This window comes from Acomys minous (genome assembly GCF_964271855.1).
Source record: "Acomys minous genome assembly, chromosome: 16".
Taxonomy (NCBI): Eukaryota; Metazoa; Chordata; class Mammalia; order Rodentia; family Muridae; genus Acomys; species Acomys minous.
Window position 1 is genome coordinate 88,257,653 of NC_140498.1, and position 13,403 is coordinate 88,271,055.

Below are 13,403 nucleotides of genomic sequence, written 5' to 3' on the forward strand. Positions count from 1 at the left end.
CCAGGACGCGGAGCTCTATAGAAACTGACCTCCTGTGTAGGACAGATCTTCCTGATTACATCATCAATAAAGAGTGTGCCTTAAGCTGGGTGTGGTGGCGCATGCCTTTAATCCTAGCACTCAGGAGGCAGATCGCTATAGTTTGAGGCTAGCATGGTCTACAGAGAGAGTCCAGGACAGCCAAGATAACATAGAGAAACCCTGTCTCGAAACAAACAAAAAAAGTGTGCCTTATTCATTTTTTTCATTTTCATTTTCTAATTTTTAATTTTCTAATTTTTAATTTTTGAGATAGGGGTCTGTCTTACTCAGGAACCCAGGCTGTCTTGCAGTATGCTGTGTAATCCAGGCTGGCCTTGAACGAATGCCTCTCCTCCTCCCAACTTCACCTCCTAAGCGTTAGGGCCACAGATGTGAGACAACATGGTCAGCTGGATTTTACCTTTTTATTGATAATAATTAGGAGTCTACCTTGGGACTTCAGATTTTCAGCCCCAGGGCTTTAACCTGACTCAATGCTCCAATATATCTTAACCTTAGGGTCCCCAGCAGTGCAAGCACATGACCTGTGGCCCAGGGTCCCAGCACAGTTATGACCCTGTGTCACCTGGAACATTGCCTAGGGACACACACAAGCCTACTGTGCTTCAGAGATAGTTCCTGTCTATGCATGGGGATGTTGCTGAGCCTTTTGTTTTGAGACAGGGTCTCACTATATGGCCCTGGTTGGTCTGGAATTCACAGAAATCTGTCTTCCTCTGCTTTCCCAGGTGTTGAGATGAAATGTGTGCCACTACACTGGCTTCTTTCTTTTTTGTTTTGTTCTTTGAGACAGTTTTTCTGTGTAGCCCTGGCTGTCCTGGAACTCACTCTGAACCAGGGTGGCCTCAAACTCAGAGATCTGCCTGCCTCTGCCTCCTGAGTGCTGGGATTAAAGGCCCGTGCCACCACCGCTACACTGCCTTTCTTTATTTCATATTTTTAGGGGTTCTTTCTTTCTTTTAACTTTATAGTATTAATTCTGTAGTATATTTATATAGTTTCAAGTCATTTTCAAAACAAAATATATTCAAGTAAATATAGATTATATCCATTACCTCACAATGGCTGACTTTTATTGTGGCTTATATTTCTGTTGTTTAAAAGCTGTAAGAGTGCTACCATGGTGGCTCAGGGGCTAATGAAACTTGTTGCCAAGTCTCCACGGACCCAAAGAGGAGACCGACTCCCATAGGTTGTCCTCTGACCTCCACAGGCACCTGGTGACACATGGCCCACACTGCTCCCCACAAATAAACAGCCAATAAATAAACAAGTATAATGTCTGAAGCCTATAATTCTAGTACTCCAGGAGCTGAGGCAGGAGGATTGTCAGGAGTTTGAGGCTAGCTTAGAGCACATAGCAAATAACCAGGCTAGTCAAGGCCACATATAACACAATCCTATTTATAAAACGAAAAACCAGGGGCTGGAGAGATGGCTCAGAGGTTAAGAGCACTGGCTGCTCTTCCAGAGGTCCTGAGTTCAATTCCCAGCAACCACATAGTGGCTCCCAACCATCTATAATGTGATCTGATGCCCTCTTCTGGTATGCAGGTGTACTTGCGGGCAGAGCACTGTATACATAATAATAAATTTTATTTTTTTATTATTATGTTTACTTATTATTATGTATATGTTTGCATATACACACGCAGGCCATAAGAAGGCACCATTATAGATGGTTGTGAGCCACCATGTGGTTGCTGGGAACTGAACTCAGGACCTCTGGAAGAGCAGTTAGTGCTTTTACCCTTTGAGCCATCTCTCCAGCCCAATAATAAATTTTAAATACAACAACACATGCAAATAGCTCCCCATCGTAGATGCACGAGCACACTTGAGGCAGCCTCCCCAACTGTGGTGTGTGTCTCTGGTGTAGAGAGCACTGCATAGTAACATGGGCTTCCCGTCATGTGTATGTTTCCCCGTGTTGGGCATTGTGGCACACGCCTGTAATCCCAGCACTGGGGAGGTAGAGGCAGGCAGATCACTGTGAGTTCGAGGCCAGCCTGGTCTACAAAGCGAGTCTAGGACAGTCAAGGCCACAAAACCAAAAAAAACTTATTTCCCCGTGCATCTAGATTCTGGTCCTGGGGTGGATCTCAGAATCCAGATTGCCAGGTGGAAGGTTCGTGCATGTATGATGTTGCTATGTTCGTGTAGTCATTTTAAGAGAAAGTCTTATATTTTATGCGTGTGAGCGTGTTGCCTGCCTGTGTATCTGTGCACACCTCATGTGTGCTGGAGCATTCAGAAGGTCAGAAGAGGGCATCAGATCGCTGGTGCTAGAGTTAACAGGTGGTTGTCAGCCACCATCTGGGGGCTGGAAACTGAACTCAGGCCCTGTGCAAGAGCATCAAATGCTCTTAACATCAGAGTCATTTTGAAGGCAGGCAAGCCCATGTGTACTGGCTGTGTTGAGGACTTGGACTCATCTGAACCCAGTTGCTATGGGGACACAAAGTGCTCCACTGCCGCCTTTAGCCATTCCTGCCTGCTTCCTAGAGGAAGTCCCTGGTTGATGCTCTAAGCAGATAGTGAGAGCGCTCAGCACAAGTGAGAACCCTCCAGGAATGATGCGTGGCCCAGGCTTGCTCTGTTCACACCCCCAGGGGTTCCTGCCCATGGCCCTGTAGGCTGGTGGTGGGGGGCCATCCCTCTGACTCCCTCTCGTGGCTTCTCTGTCTCAGACTTGGTGGTAGCTGTCAACGGGGTGTGGATCCTGGTGGAGACATTCATGTTGAAAGGTGAGCTTCGGCTGGGGCCTCTCCCCGCCTTACTCAGAACCCCCACCCCCACCTCCGTTGACTGCAGCCACCACTTCTCTGCCTTGCAGGTGGGAATTTCATCTCGAAGCACGTGCCTTGGAGTTACCTTGTGTTTCTTACCAGTAAGTGTGCTGCGTGGCTCTGCCGGGCTGCTGGCTTAAACCCACCTGTGGAGCTCTAACCGGGCTATAGCACCTCACGGACCTTCCCCAAATAGGAACTTTTGAAGGGCCCTTTACCCTGTTCCAAATCACTGCTCTTCAGCCCTCAGGCATGTCCCTCAGCCTCACCTCTTGCTGACCTTTCTGCCCACAGTGGGTTGAGGAGAGAGCCCAGATCAGCCGCTGATGTCTCCTCCCTCTTGTCCTAGTCTATGGAGTTGAGCTGTTCATGAAGGTGGCTGGCCTGGGCCCTGTGGAGTACCTGTCTTCCGGATGGAACCTGTGAGTAGGGTACCACCACCACCCTGGGCGGAGGTGTCCATGTCAGCCATCCTCTCCCCACCTACACCCAAAGGGCAGGCAGCTCTGGGGCCACACCTGGAGGCTCAGAGGACAGTGAGCTCTGTCTGCCTGTGGTTCAAGTTCCCTGGGGCCACCCACACCAGTCTGGGCTGGTCCCTAGTTATCCAGCATCTTATTAAAACTACAAAGGTCACAGAAGGTGTCACCTCCTCTTGACTGGCAGTGGCAGAGCCGGTCTGGCAGCAAAGGCCTTCCATCCCAGCACTCAGGAAGTAGAGGCAGGAGAATCAGGAGTTCAGGCTCATCCTTGGCTATATGATATATACACCTAACCTGGGCAATGTGAGATCCTGTTTTGTTTTGTTTCTTTTTTGAGACAGGGTTTCTCTGTGTAGCCTTGGCTGCCCTGGATTCTATTTGTAGACCAGGCTGGCCTCGAACTCACAGCGATCTACTGCCTCTGCCTCCTGAGTGCTGGGATTAAAGGCATGCACCACCATGCCCGGCCCGTTTTGTTTTTGTCTTCCTTTGTCTGTCTGTCTGTTTGTTTGTTTGTTTGTTTTTGGTGGTGGTGGGTTTTTTTGAGACAGAGTTTCTCTGTGTAGCCTTGGCTGTCCTGGACTTGCTTTGTAGTCCAGGCTGGCCTCGAACTCACAGCATTCTGTCTGCCTCTGCCTCCAGAGTGCTGGGATTAAAGGCATGCACTACCACGCTCGGCCTTTTGTCCTTTTTTAAAATGTTTCTTTGAGACCAGGTTTCTCTGTTGTGTAGCTTTGGCTGTCTGTTATACTCACTCTGTAAACCAGGCTGGCCTCGAACTCACAAAGGTATCTGCCTCTGCCTCATGAGTGCTGGGATTAAAGTGTGTGCCACCACCACACTGTGGAGATACCCTTTTTTAAAAAGAAGCAAAAGCAAATGAAAAGAGCCACAGGGCCTCACTGTGGCTCTGGAGGCGCCATACCCTCCTTGATTTTAAAGTTAACTCGTGTGTGAAGTCAGACCACACTCACGAGGGCTTGGGTCATCAAAATACAACACAGCCAGAGCAAGGACGAGATCAGGGTCGTTGGCCCACCTGTCATCACCACTCAGGGCAGAAGTCCAAGGTCTGCCTGACCAACACAGAGACACCATAGTAAGGCAGGAACCTGGGGGAACAAAGGACAAAAGATGAATGGGCTAGACATTGCAGACACTTGTGTGTCACACATGAGGCCCTGGGTTCCATCCCGGGCCCTGTGTCCTACAAGAACAGTAGGGTGTGTGCCTGCCTGATGTGTCTGAGTCCTGCCTTCAGTTCCCAGTGTGGCCAGCCAGCCAGGGGCTTCTGCCTTGCCCTAAGAGCAACACGGTCCACAGAGGCAGTTTCTAGGCACGCAGGCCCTGGAGTCAGAATGCCCGAGAGTGACTCTCAGACCCAAGTGGTGGCTAGGGGAATGGCCAACTGTGGAATGTTGTCCTGGGCACTGTGGACCTGCGCACTGTGCTTGGTCAGGTCTCTGTGGAAGCCAGCTAAGAGCTGTGATGTCACTGACAAACTGGCGTCTTCCCCGGCCCCAGGTTTGATTTCTCCGTCACAGCTTTTGCCTTCCTGGGATTGCTCGCGCTGACACTCAACATGGAGCCCTTCTATTTCATTGTCGTCCTGCGTCCCCTTCAGCTGCTGAGGTGACCAGCAGGGCTTGGAAATGGGCATTGGCGGGGCGGGGCGGGGGGGGGGGGCAGGGTGAGAACACTTGGAACTGGCCAAGAGGTTTCCTAGCTAGTAGCAGGGGCCCCCATCTTTAGCAGTGCTATGCAGGATAGGGGCACCCGATGCTCTCAATGGGCAGAACAGCCCAGCCTGCAAACCAGGAAGAGCCACACCACTTACCTGCCCCATCTTTAGTCAGGGCATCTTACCTTTTTTTTTTTTTTTTTAAATTTTTTTTATTTTATGCTTTGGTGTGGGGATGTCATATCCTTTGGTACTGGAATTACAGACAGTTGTGAGCTGCCATGTGGGTGCTGGAAATTGAACCAGGGTCCTTTGAAAGAGCAGACAGTGCTCTTAACCACTGAGCCATCTCTCCAGCCCTAGGGCATCTTACCTTTGAGTGACTGGAGGGACATCCCCGGTCATTGCTTCCTGTTTCAACCTGTGTTCTTGGGCACTTTGCCACTGGGGTCCCACTTTTTCAGGTCTAGTGAGGCCCTATTGGAGCCCCCCTTGCCTATGTGCCTTCCTTGGGATGTGGGCTCTTGGAGCCTCAGAAGTCAGGGCTGCCTTGATTGCCTGTAATATCCCCACTCCTGCCATTCCTTCCAGGGCAAGTCCGCTGTTGCTCATCCCTTCTTTGCACCTCTCTAACTGGGAGTCTCTGAGTGTGACTTTGCACCCCTTTCCTGGCTGGGCTTGTCATTCTGTCTGAGCTGCTGGCTTCATCTGCCCACTCCAGTAGGGACTTGCTGCGATTTTAAAAAAAGATTTATTATGTACACAGTGTTCTGCCTGCACCTACACCTGCACACCAGAAGAGGGCACCAGATCTCATTATAGATGGTTGTAGACCACCATGTGATTGCTGGGAATTGAACTCAGGACCTTTGGAAGAGCAGCCAGTGCTCTTAACCACTGAGCCATCTCTCCAGCCCCCTTGCTGCATTAAAAAACAAACAAACAAACCTACACATAACATGATATGAAGCTAGCACAGTTGGTGACACCCTAGAGGGTCTTGGCCTGCCCCAGTGTCCTGGTTCTGTCCCGTCCAGTGCCAAGGTTTGAGTCATGAGGGAAGTGAGCTCAGCTATGCATGGTTTCTCAGTCTTGGCTTGACATGGGGTCTAGAGGAGGAGGAGGGCTTACAAGGTTCTGGCCCATCTGAGGAAGTAGGCTGTGGCCATGCCCCTGCCTCTATAGCCCCAACAACACAGGGTTCTCATTGCCCCAGGTTGTTTAAACTGAAGAAACGCTACCGCAATGTGTTGGACACCATGTTTGAGCTGCTGCCACGAATGGCCAGGTACTGCCCTCCTCTCAGCCTGCAGGTCCAGGAGGCATAAGGCTTGTGTTAGGGGTTCAAGGGAAAGCAGGAACAAGGAGGCATCTCAGGAGGGCTGGCTTCAGGGGTGTGCGGGCGGGGGTCTTCAAAGAGACAGAGTCTGGACCACACAGGTCCCCTTGGCAGCAGTGGCCTGGCTGAATTGTCTAGTGGGGAGGGCAGGAGGCTGTCAACTCACCACCTGTGTCTACGTTCACAGGTAAGGGGTCACCTGTGAGCCTACCTTCACAGGTAAGGGGTGCATCTCTGGTCAAGGGCCGTCTGTCCCTAGTGTCCCCCTGCCATGAGCCACACGGCCCCTCCCCTGCAGGCATTTTTCGGTGGTCACTTGGCCGGGGCTAGGGGCATGCCTCCCGCAGTCAGTGCCGGGGGACCAGGACGCGCTGCAGCCACCCTTCCCGCCTCCTGCCCTGACTATCCTGTCCCTCTGCCTCCCCAGCCTCGGCCTTACACTGCTAACCTTCTACTATTCCTTCGCCATCGTGGGCATGGAGTTCTTCAACGGGCGACTGTACCACAACTGCTGCAAGTAAGCATAGGCCGTGGGTGGCCCCGAGCCTGCACAGCATGGCCTTTGATCCTAGGCTGGGAGTACACAGCTGAGTGACAGTGTGGGAGCCAGCCAGTGTCACCCGTCCCTAGCAGGGGTCTCGATCCACAACCCCCCTCCACGCCTCCCCAGAATGAGAGCAACCCTCACCCCTGATCCAGGAGATGCTGGGACTGAGGAGACTAGAGAAAGATGACACATGACAAGAAGGTGACAGGGATGAGGCATGAAGAGAGAGGATGACACCTCTGGTTCTACCCATTCCTCCCTCCCAGAAGGAAATGAGCATGGTCCACTACTGCTGTGTCCACTTAAGACTGGCCCACTCGGCCTTGAGCACTGATAGGTAACCAGTGACCGTGGCATATATCCAGCTGAGGGCTGCACCTAGAGCCCACAATGATGGTCAACCATGGTGCTCAAGTGCACATTCCAGACCTCTCTTTCAGGGTCCTGTACCTATCAGGCCTTGCTAGCAAGCCCCCTGGTGGTGTGGGCAGCAAGGGTTTTAACAGAGTATGAAGCTAGAATGTGGCAGACAGGGTCCCCTCCAGGAGGGACAACTGTGTCAAAGCTGGAACACATGGGCAGTGCTCCAGAGAAGCTTGGGGGAACAGAGGGAGCCCCCATCTCTCACTAGTTCCACCTCCCCCTTAGCATGTTGCAGATATGCCCAGTGATGGCACATGGGGCAGGATATGGGGGGGGCACTGAGAGACAAGGAGACCCCCTAGCCAGATCTTGGTTTGCACACTTGGCCTAGTGAAGGTGTTCAGTCATCCAATGACCCTCCTGCCCTTATGTCCCCCTTGTTAGCACCAGCACTGTGGCTGACGCCTACCGATTTATCAACCACACAGTGGACAATAAGACCAAAGTGGAGGAAGGCTACTACTATCTCAACAACTTTGACAACATCCTCAACAGCTTCGGTGAGTGAGGCCTGGAGCATCCTCCAGGACCTAAGGGGTCTGGCTCAGAGCTGCAGAAGGCCCTCCCTCTCCCTCTAGGCACCGAGCGGCCTTCCTAGGGTCCCTTCTACTGCAGCGCTGGTGGTTGGAGAACAGGCAGATCCAGGCTTGCTTAGGCACCAGACCTCACAGTGACAGAGATAAGAGGCCCTGGCTGGAGGGCTGTGGTGTCAACATGGCGTGGCCTGTCAGTGCCATCGGAGGCAACCCAGCACACAAGTGCTATTTCAGTAGTCGCAGCTCTTGACCGAGGCCCTGGGGCTCCTCTCTGTTCACTAGCTCCTTGCAAAAGCCTGATGATGGCGAGGGCTGGACACGGCCTCTCGAGGGAAGGGAGAGCTCCTCTTTCTCCAGTCTATACTCAGTCGAGTCTGCTGCTTTCTCTTCACCACCAGCTGCAGCCAGACCTGGCCCTGCCATGGGCTCTTCTGGCAAAGGGCACGCCTTTTGGGGGGGATAGTTTGGGGATGGAGAGGGCCTTTGACACTGGTCTGAAGAGTACTCCCTTCCTTTCCAGTGACCTTGTTTGAGCTCACAGTTGTCAACAATTGGTATATCATCATGGTAAGCTCTGCCCCACCCCCCACCCCCAACACACACCCTTGTTCTCACTCAGGGCTAGGGTGCATTTCTCTTCCATGGGCGTGGGAGGGTCTTTATCATGTACTGTGGGTGACACCACCCCTCAGTTCTGTGGTGCTGGCTGCCCCACCGCCTTGTGCACCCAGACAGCCTCTGGGTATCTGTTGGTCAGTAGTGTGTCACACCAGGCCCTGTGGTGAGTGCCTGTAGTGTCAGCTGCGTGGGAGGCTGAGGCAGGAGGATCTCTGTAGTCCAGACTCTGTCTCTATCTAAAGAGCATGGTGAGGGTGGGTGCAGTCCCCGGCCCCATTCTTTTTTTTTTTTTTTTAAGATTTATTTATTTATTATTATGTATACAGTACTCTAGCTGCATGTATACCTGTAGGCCAGAGTAGGGCATCAGATCACATTGTAGATGGTTGTGAGCCACCATGTGGTTGCTGGGAATTGAGCTCAGGACCTCTGAAGGAGCAGTCAGTGCCCTTAACCTCTGAGCCATCTCTCCAGTCATTTCCCCCCCCCCCCCCCATCCCCATTCTTAAAAATCTCTCCAGTCAAAGACTTATCTGTGCTGGCCCAGCCTCTAGTCGGCCATGCTGAAGAGGGCTGGGGGCTGATGCTGCAGAAAGGAACACTCAGATAACGGGAGTTAGAGGCCGTCACCTCGGTGGCCCACATAAGGAGGGCCAGGGAAGAGCTGAGGCTCTGGGCCTGGGCTCACTCACTGCCCCCTCCAGGAAGGCGTCACCTCGCAGACCTCCCACTGGAGCCGCCTCTACTTCATGACCTTCTACATCGTGACCATGGTAGGTCCCACCACAGCCCTTCACGGTCCCTCTGGGCTGCAGCATCGGGGAGGAGGGGAAGCGTCTCGCCTAACGGGGCCACGGCACCCACGCGCTGCCTCTCCCTGGCCAGGTGGTGATGACCATTATCGTGGCCTTCATCTTGGAGGCCTTCGTCTTCCGCATGAACTACAGCCGCAAGAGCCAGGACTCGGAAGGTTAGCACGCTTGTCTGCCTAAGTCTCATCTGTCCCCGCTGCTAGAAAACTCTAATTGCAGAAAAGTGTTTACAGTTTCTAAATGTAAAACAAGCCGCTGCCATCATTTCGTTCTTAGTGGGGAAGGCTGTGGGAGGAGTGGCCCTTTGTCCCCCTCCCAACCGTGCACAGACTGACCTGCACATACTGCTAAGAGCCAACACCCAAAGAACATGTCCTTCTGTCCAGGGCTGTGTTTTGTCATAATACCCCGCAGCTCCTGATTCCCAGTGTGAATTCCTAGTTCCTACAGTTCTCTGCGCCCACACTGCTCTGTAATACACTCAGACCACCACAGCTCCCGGCCTCCCATGTGTGAACTTCCCTGCAGATGTGAACAGTATCCCTTCTGCAGCTCAGTCGCCAGGCTGTGTTCACTTCTTCCTTGCATTATAGAAGAGGACACCAGATCTCATTACAGATGGTTGTGAGCCACCATGTGGTTGCTGGGAATTGAACTCAGGACCTTTGGAAGAGCAGCCAGTGCTCTTACCCACTGAGCCATCTCTCCAGCCCCCGAGCTAGCTGCTTTTATATACACCCAAAAATATGTGTGATTAGAGACAGGTTTACTATGTAAGTGATCCTCCTGTCTCTGCATCCTGTATGCCCTCTGTGAGATAAGTGCTCATGTAGGCCAAGCTGGCCTCAGACTTGCTAGGTAGCCAAGGCTGGCCTCGAGATGGTCCACCCACTCTGTATACCCTATGTTGAGATTGTCACACCCGGTTCTCCTTGATGCCCTGAGTGCCTGTAAACTTTTGGCATGCACGTTATGGAGGGGAGAAGAGGGGAGGGAGGGACCGCCAGTGGCTGGGACAAGGAGTGGGTGCTGCTTGGGAGGGAAGATCCCAGTTACACCATGGGGGGAAGCAGCTATGGGACCTGGCTCTCCCCACCCTCAGTGGACAGTGGCATCATCATTGAGAAAGAACTGTCTAAAGAAGAGCTTCTGGCCATCCTGGAGCTCTACCGCGAGGTGCGGGGTACTTCCTCCGACGTCACCCGGCTGCTCGACACCCTCTCTCAGATGGAGAAATACCAGGTAACGGGCCGTAGGTTCTGCAGTTGCAGAGTGGTACTTGCCATCTCAAGCTGGTGGCACCCTAGGGCCCAGCCCCAGGTGAGTCCGTGCCACCCGCAGCCATGCATGACTCACGACCTTCCGTTCCTCCCTAGCAAAATTCTTTGGTCTTTCTGGGACGGAGATCAAGAACCAAAAGTGACCTGAGTTTGAAGATGTACCAGGAGGAGATCCAGGTAGGGGTCGCCACCCTGGGACGGTCCCTTCTGGTGGAGGGCTCAGGAAGGCTCTGTGTCCTCTGTGGGACTCAGGACCAAGGCCCTTGGCAGCAGCATTCCTGGGTGGCCACTTTCCCACCCAGTCCACTACATGGCCATGCTGCCCCTTGAGAGTGTCCAGTGCCCCGCCCCCTGTGGTTCTTTCTAGAGATCTGAATGACAGGAGGGAAGAGACCAGAGCCCCCCAGGACCTGCTACCCAGGCAGGGCGGCCGCTCCCCTTTCCTGCCCGTTGCCTGATGGGAACAGGGGCCTTGCTATTTGTTTTAAGAAGGATAAAATCAATCTTCTTTCCTTCTCTCCCTCCCTTTCCTTCCCCCCACCATCTCCCAATCTTTCCATGCTGGCAGCTGTTAGAAGCATATAAACACCATGTGGGTTGGCACCATGCCCTTCCTGCAGAACCCAGTGGGGTGAGTCCAGCTTGGGCTCTCTTGCAGAGTAATGCAGCAGTTCATTGTCGCAGGAAGTTGTGGTCGGCTCCCTTACGGATGTGGAGGCCACTGGTGCCACTGACGCTGACCCCACCCCAAGCAACAGAGCAGTCTGTGCCTCGCAGAGCAATGGGGCAGCTCAAGGCATCTTAGAGGCCATTGGCACCCTCTCTTAGCCTGCCCAGCCACTCCGGCGTCAGCCTCCCTTCTGCTAATGAGGGGCACAGACTTTGGGGAATGTTTTAGGCTCTAAATGTCCTGTTTCTTTAAATATGGGAGAGCAGTTCAATGCTTGCCCTACCTGAGTGCCCTAGGCCTTAGAAGCAGCTGGCTCTGCCTCCACCGTTCCCCCTGCTGACCCCAGCAGAGGTTCTTTTGCGGCCCCTCTTTGGCTCTGTATCCCTCAATTCAGCTTGGGGAGTGGGATGGCGGGCAGGCAAGCCACCCGCCCCAAGCACCTGCTTCTTCTCTAGGAGTGGTATGAGGAACACGCCAGGGAACAGGAGCAGCAGCAGCAGAAGCTCAGGGGCAGCGTGCCCGGACCGGCCACCCAGCAGCCCCCTGGCAGTCGCCAGCGCTCCCAGACTGTCACCTAGCCGGGTCTCATCAAGCCAGCTCTTCTATGCAATAACACCATAGTATTACGTACTACGATGTATGGACAGCCTGTGTGTATGCAGACACACTCATATATATGCACATACTTACACAGAGACAGAAGGACTAGCCAGGGCCGGTTTGAACCACCTCATTCTGTCTTCCTGAGCTCCTTAAGTAGGCTTGGACTAGCTAGAGGCCCAGGCCTGGCCGAGTCCTTCCTACCATGGGAAACTCCGGAAGCCCTCTGTTCAAGAAGCCCCTGAAATAGGCTGTGATGTCTTAGCAATGCCAGCTTTCCCAGTGGCTACACAGGTGGGACGTGACTGCCTCCCTGCTGCCACCTCAGGCTTTATTCCTGCCTTGTCCCCACTAGTCCTGCAGTCACCACAGGTGTGTGTCCAGTATTAGGGACAAAACCACTAGGAAGAAACCCCACATCCTGCAGGATGGTGTCTGTAGATGACAAAGTACCAGAAGGTTCCCTTGAGAGATCAGTGCCTAGTACCCAGTGGGCCATCTAGTCTGGCCTCTGCTGGACAGAGATGGCACCAGACAGCAGAGCGCACACACTCCGCCATCTAGTCCATCCTTGTTGCTGAAGCCCTACAACGGCCTCCTGGGGAAGCTAGGCCCAGCAGAGAAAGCCAACAGGCATTAGGCCAGGGCACAGCACCATCCCTTCTTTAAGTCACCTGCTCAGCAGTTAATGTGAGCTGGTGCTGAAGGCAGCCACCGCCCCTCCCCCTTTCTTCACACAGTGCAGTAATAGATGCCGTCTGAGGAGGGAGCCACAGCACTGCAGTCCCTGGCCGCCACCATACCATGGGGAGCTGCTTTTCAGGGACTCCAGGCACAATGAGGATTGGCCTCCCTCAAGGTTCTCATAAGCTAGGGGTGTGTGTGTGTGTGTGTGTCGGTGTGTCGGGGGTGTCAGGTGAGCATTCGGCCACCTTCTACCAGTGCCTTGTGGGAGTTTTGACCTCTCAACAAGGTGGTAAGCCGATGGGAGCAAAGGCAGCAGAAGCGGGGATAGAGTGGGTCACCTCATCCCACTGCTCTGTCCACCAGAGGATGAGGTGCAGAGGCAGCCAGGGCTGGGGAGAGTTGGGGAAGCAGCTCCCATCTCTGCCTGGCACTCCTGCTAACCTGGCCTTCCCTACCTGCTGTTGCTTTGGAGTGGGCAGGCTTAGGTCCCTTCACAGTCCCACAGCTGAAGAATGCAAGCTGGGAAGCGCATATTTTCACTTTAAATAAAGCACAGCCCCCTGGGAAAACCACTGTTTCCCACAGAGAGTCAGGAGACTAGTGAGGTCCCTTTAAAGGGCTCTCTGGAGCTCAGCCTGGACTCTGGGCCACAGCGCCCTCCCAGAGAAGCAGTTTCATTTGCACAGCTGGGTGCCTTAGCTTCTGAGTGTGAGTGGCATTTGGAAGCAGGAAGAAGGGAGGCCTCCAAAGAGGGCCTGGGGCCTTCGAGCATCCAGCCTGGTTATAGGCCCTTAGTCTGCCCTAGGAATCTTTTTTTTGTCTTAAACGCTGGGAATCTTAAGTATCCCTCAGCCTAGGGGAGCAGGGCCCAATGTAGAGTTACTAAAACCTCTGGGT

General features: G+C 53.3%; 1 protein-coding gene across 5 annotated transcripts in view; it reads left to right on the forward strand.

Annotated features, from left to right (window-relative positions):
• TPCN1 (two pore segment channel 1) overlaps nt 1-13,319 on the forward strand; it is a 57,348-nt gene extending 44,029 nt beyond the window's left edge. For 4 of the 5 annotated variants that reach the window (XM_084762103.1, XM_084762104.1, XM_084762102.1 and 1 more), the window contains 13 exons: nt 2,733-2,789; nt 2,879-2,932; nt 3,181-3,253; nt 4,838-4,945; nt 6,211-6,282; nt 6,761-6,850; nt 7,688-7,803; nt 8,360-8,406; nt 9,162-9,230; nt 9,343-9,427; nt 10,372-10,511; nt 10,646-10,726; nt 11,675-13,319. In XM_084762103.1, the coding sequence (XP_084618229.1) occupies nt 2,733-2,789; nt 2,879-2,932; nt 3,181-3,253; nt 4,838-4,945; nt 6,211-6,282; nt 6,761-6,850; nt 7,688-7,803; nt 8,360-8,406; nt 9,162-9,230; nt 9,343-9,427; nt 10,372-10,511; nt 10,646-10,726; nt 11,675-11,797 (1,115 nt within the window). In that variant the 3' untranslated portion in view covers nt 11,798-13,319. Of the gene's footprint in view, nt 1-2,732; nt 2,790-2,878; nt 2,933-3,180; nt 3,254-4,837; nt 4,946-6,210; nt 6,283-6,520; nt 6,553-6,760; nt 6,851-7,687; nt 7,804-8,359; nt 8,407-9,161; nt 9,231-9,342; nt 9,428-10,371; nt 10,512-10,645; nt 10,727-11,674 lie in introns of those variants that run through there. The other variant, XM_084762105.1, reaches the window with a different exon arrangement.
• Nucleotides 13,320-13,403: the final 84 nt, after the last annotated feature.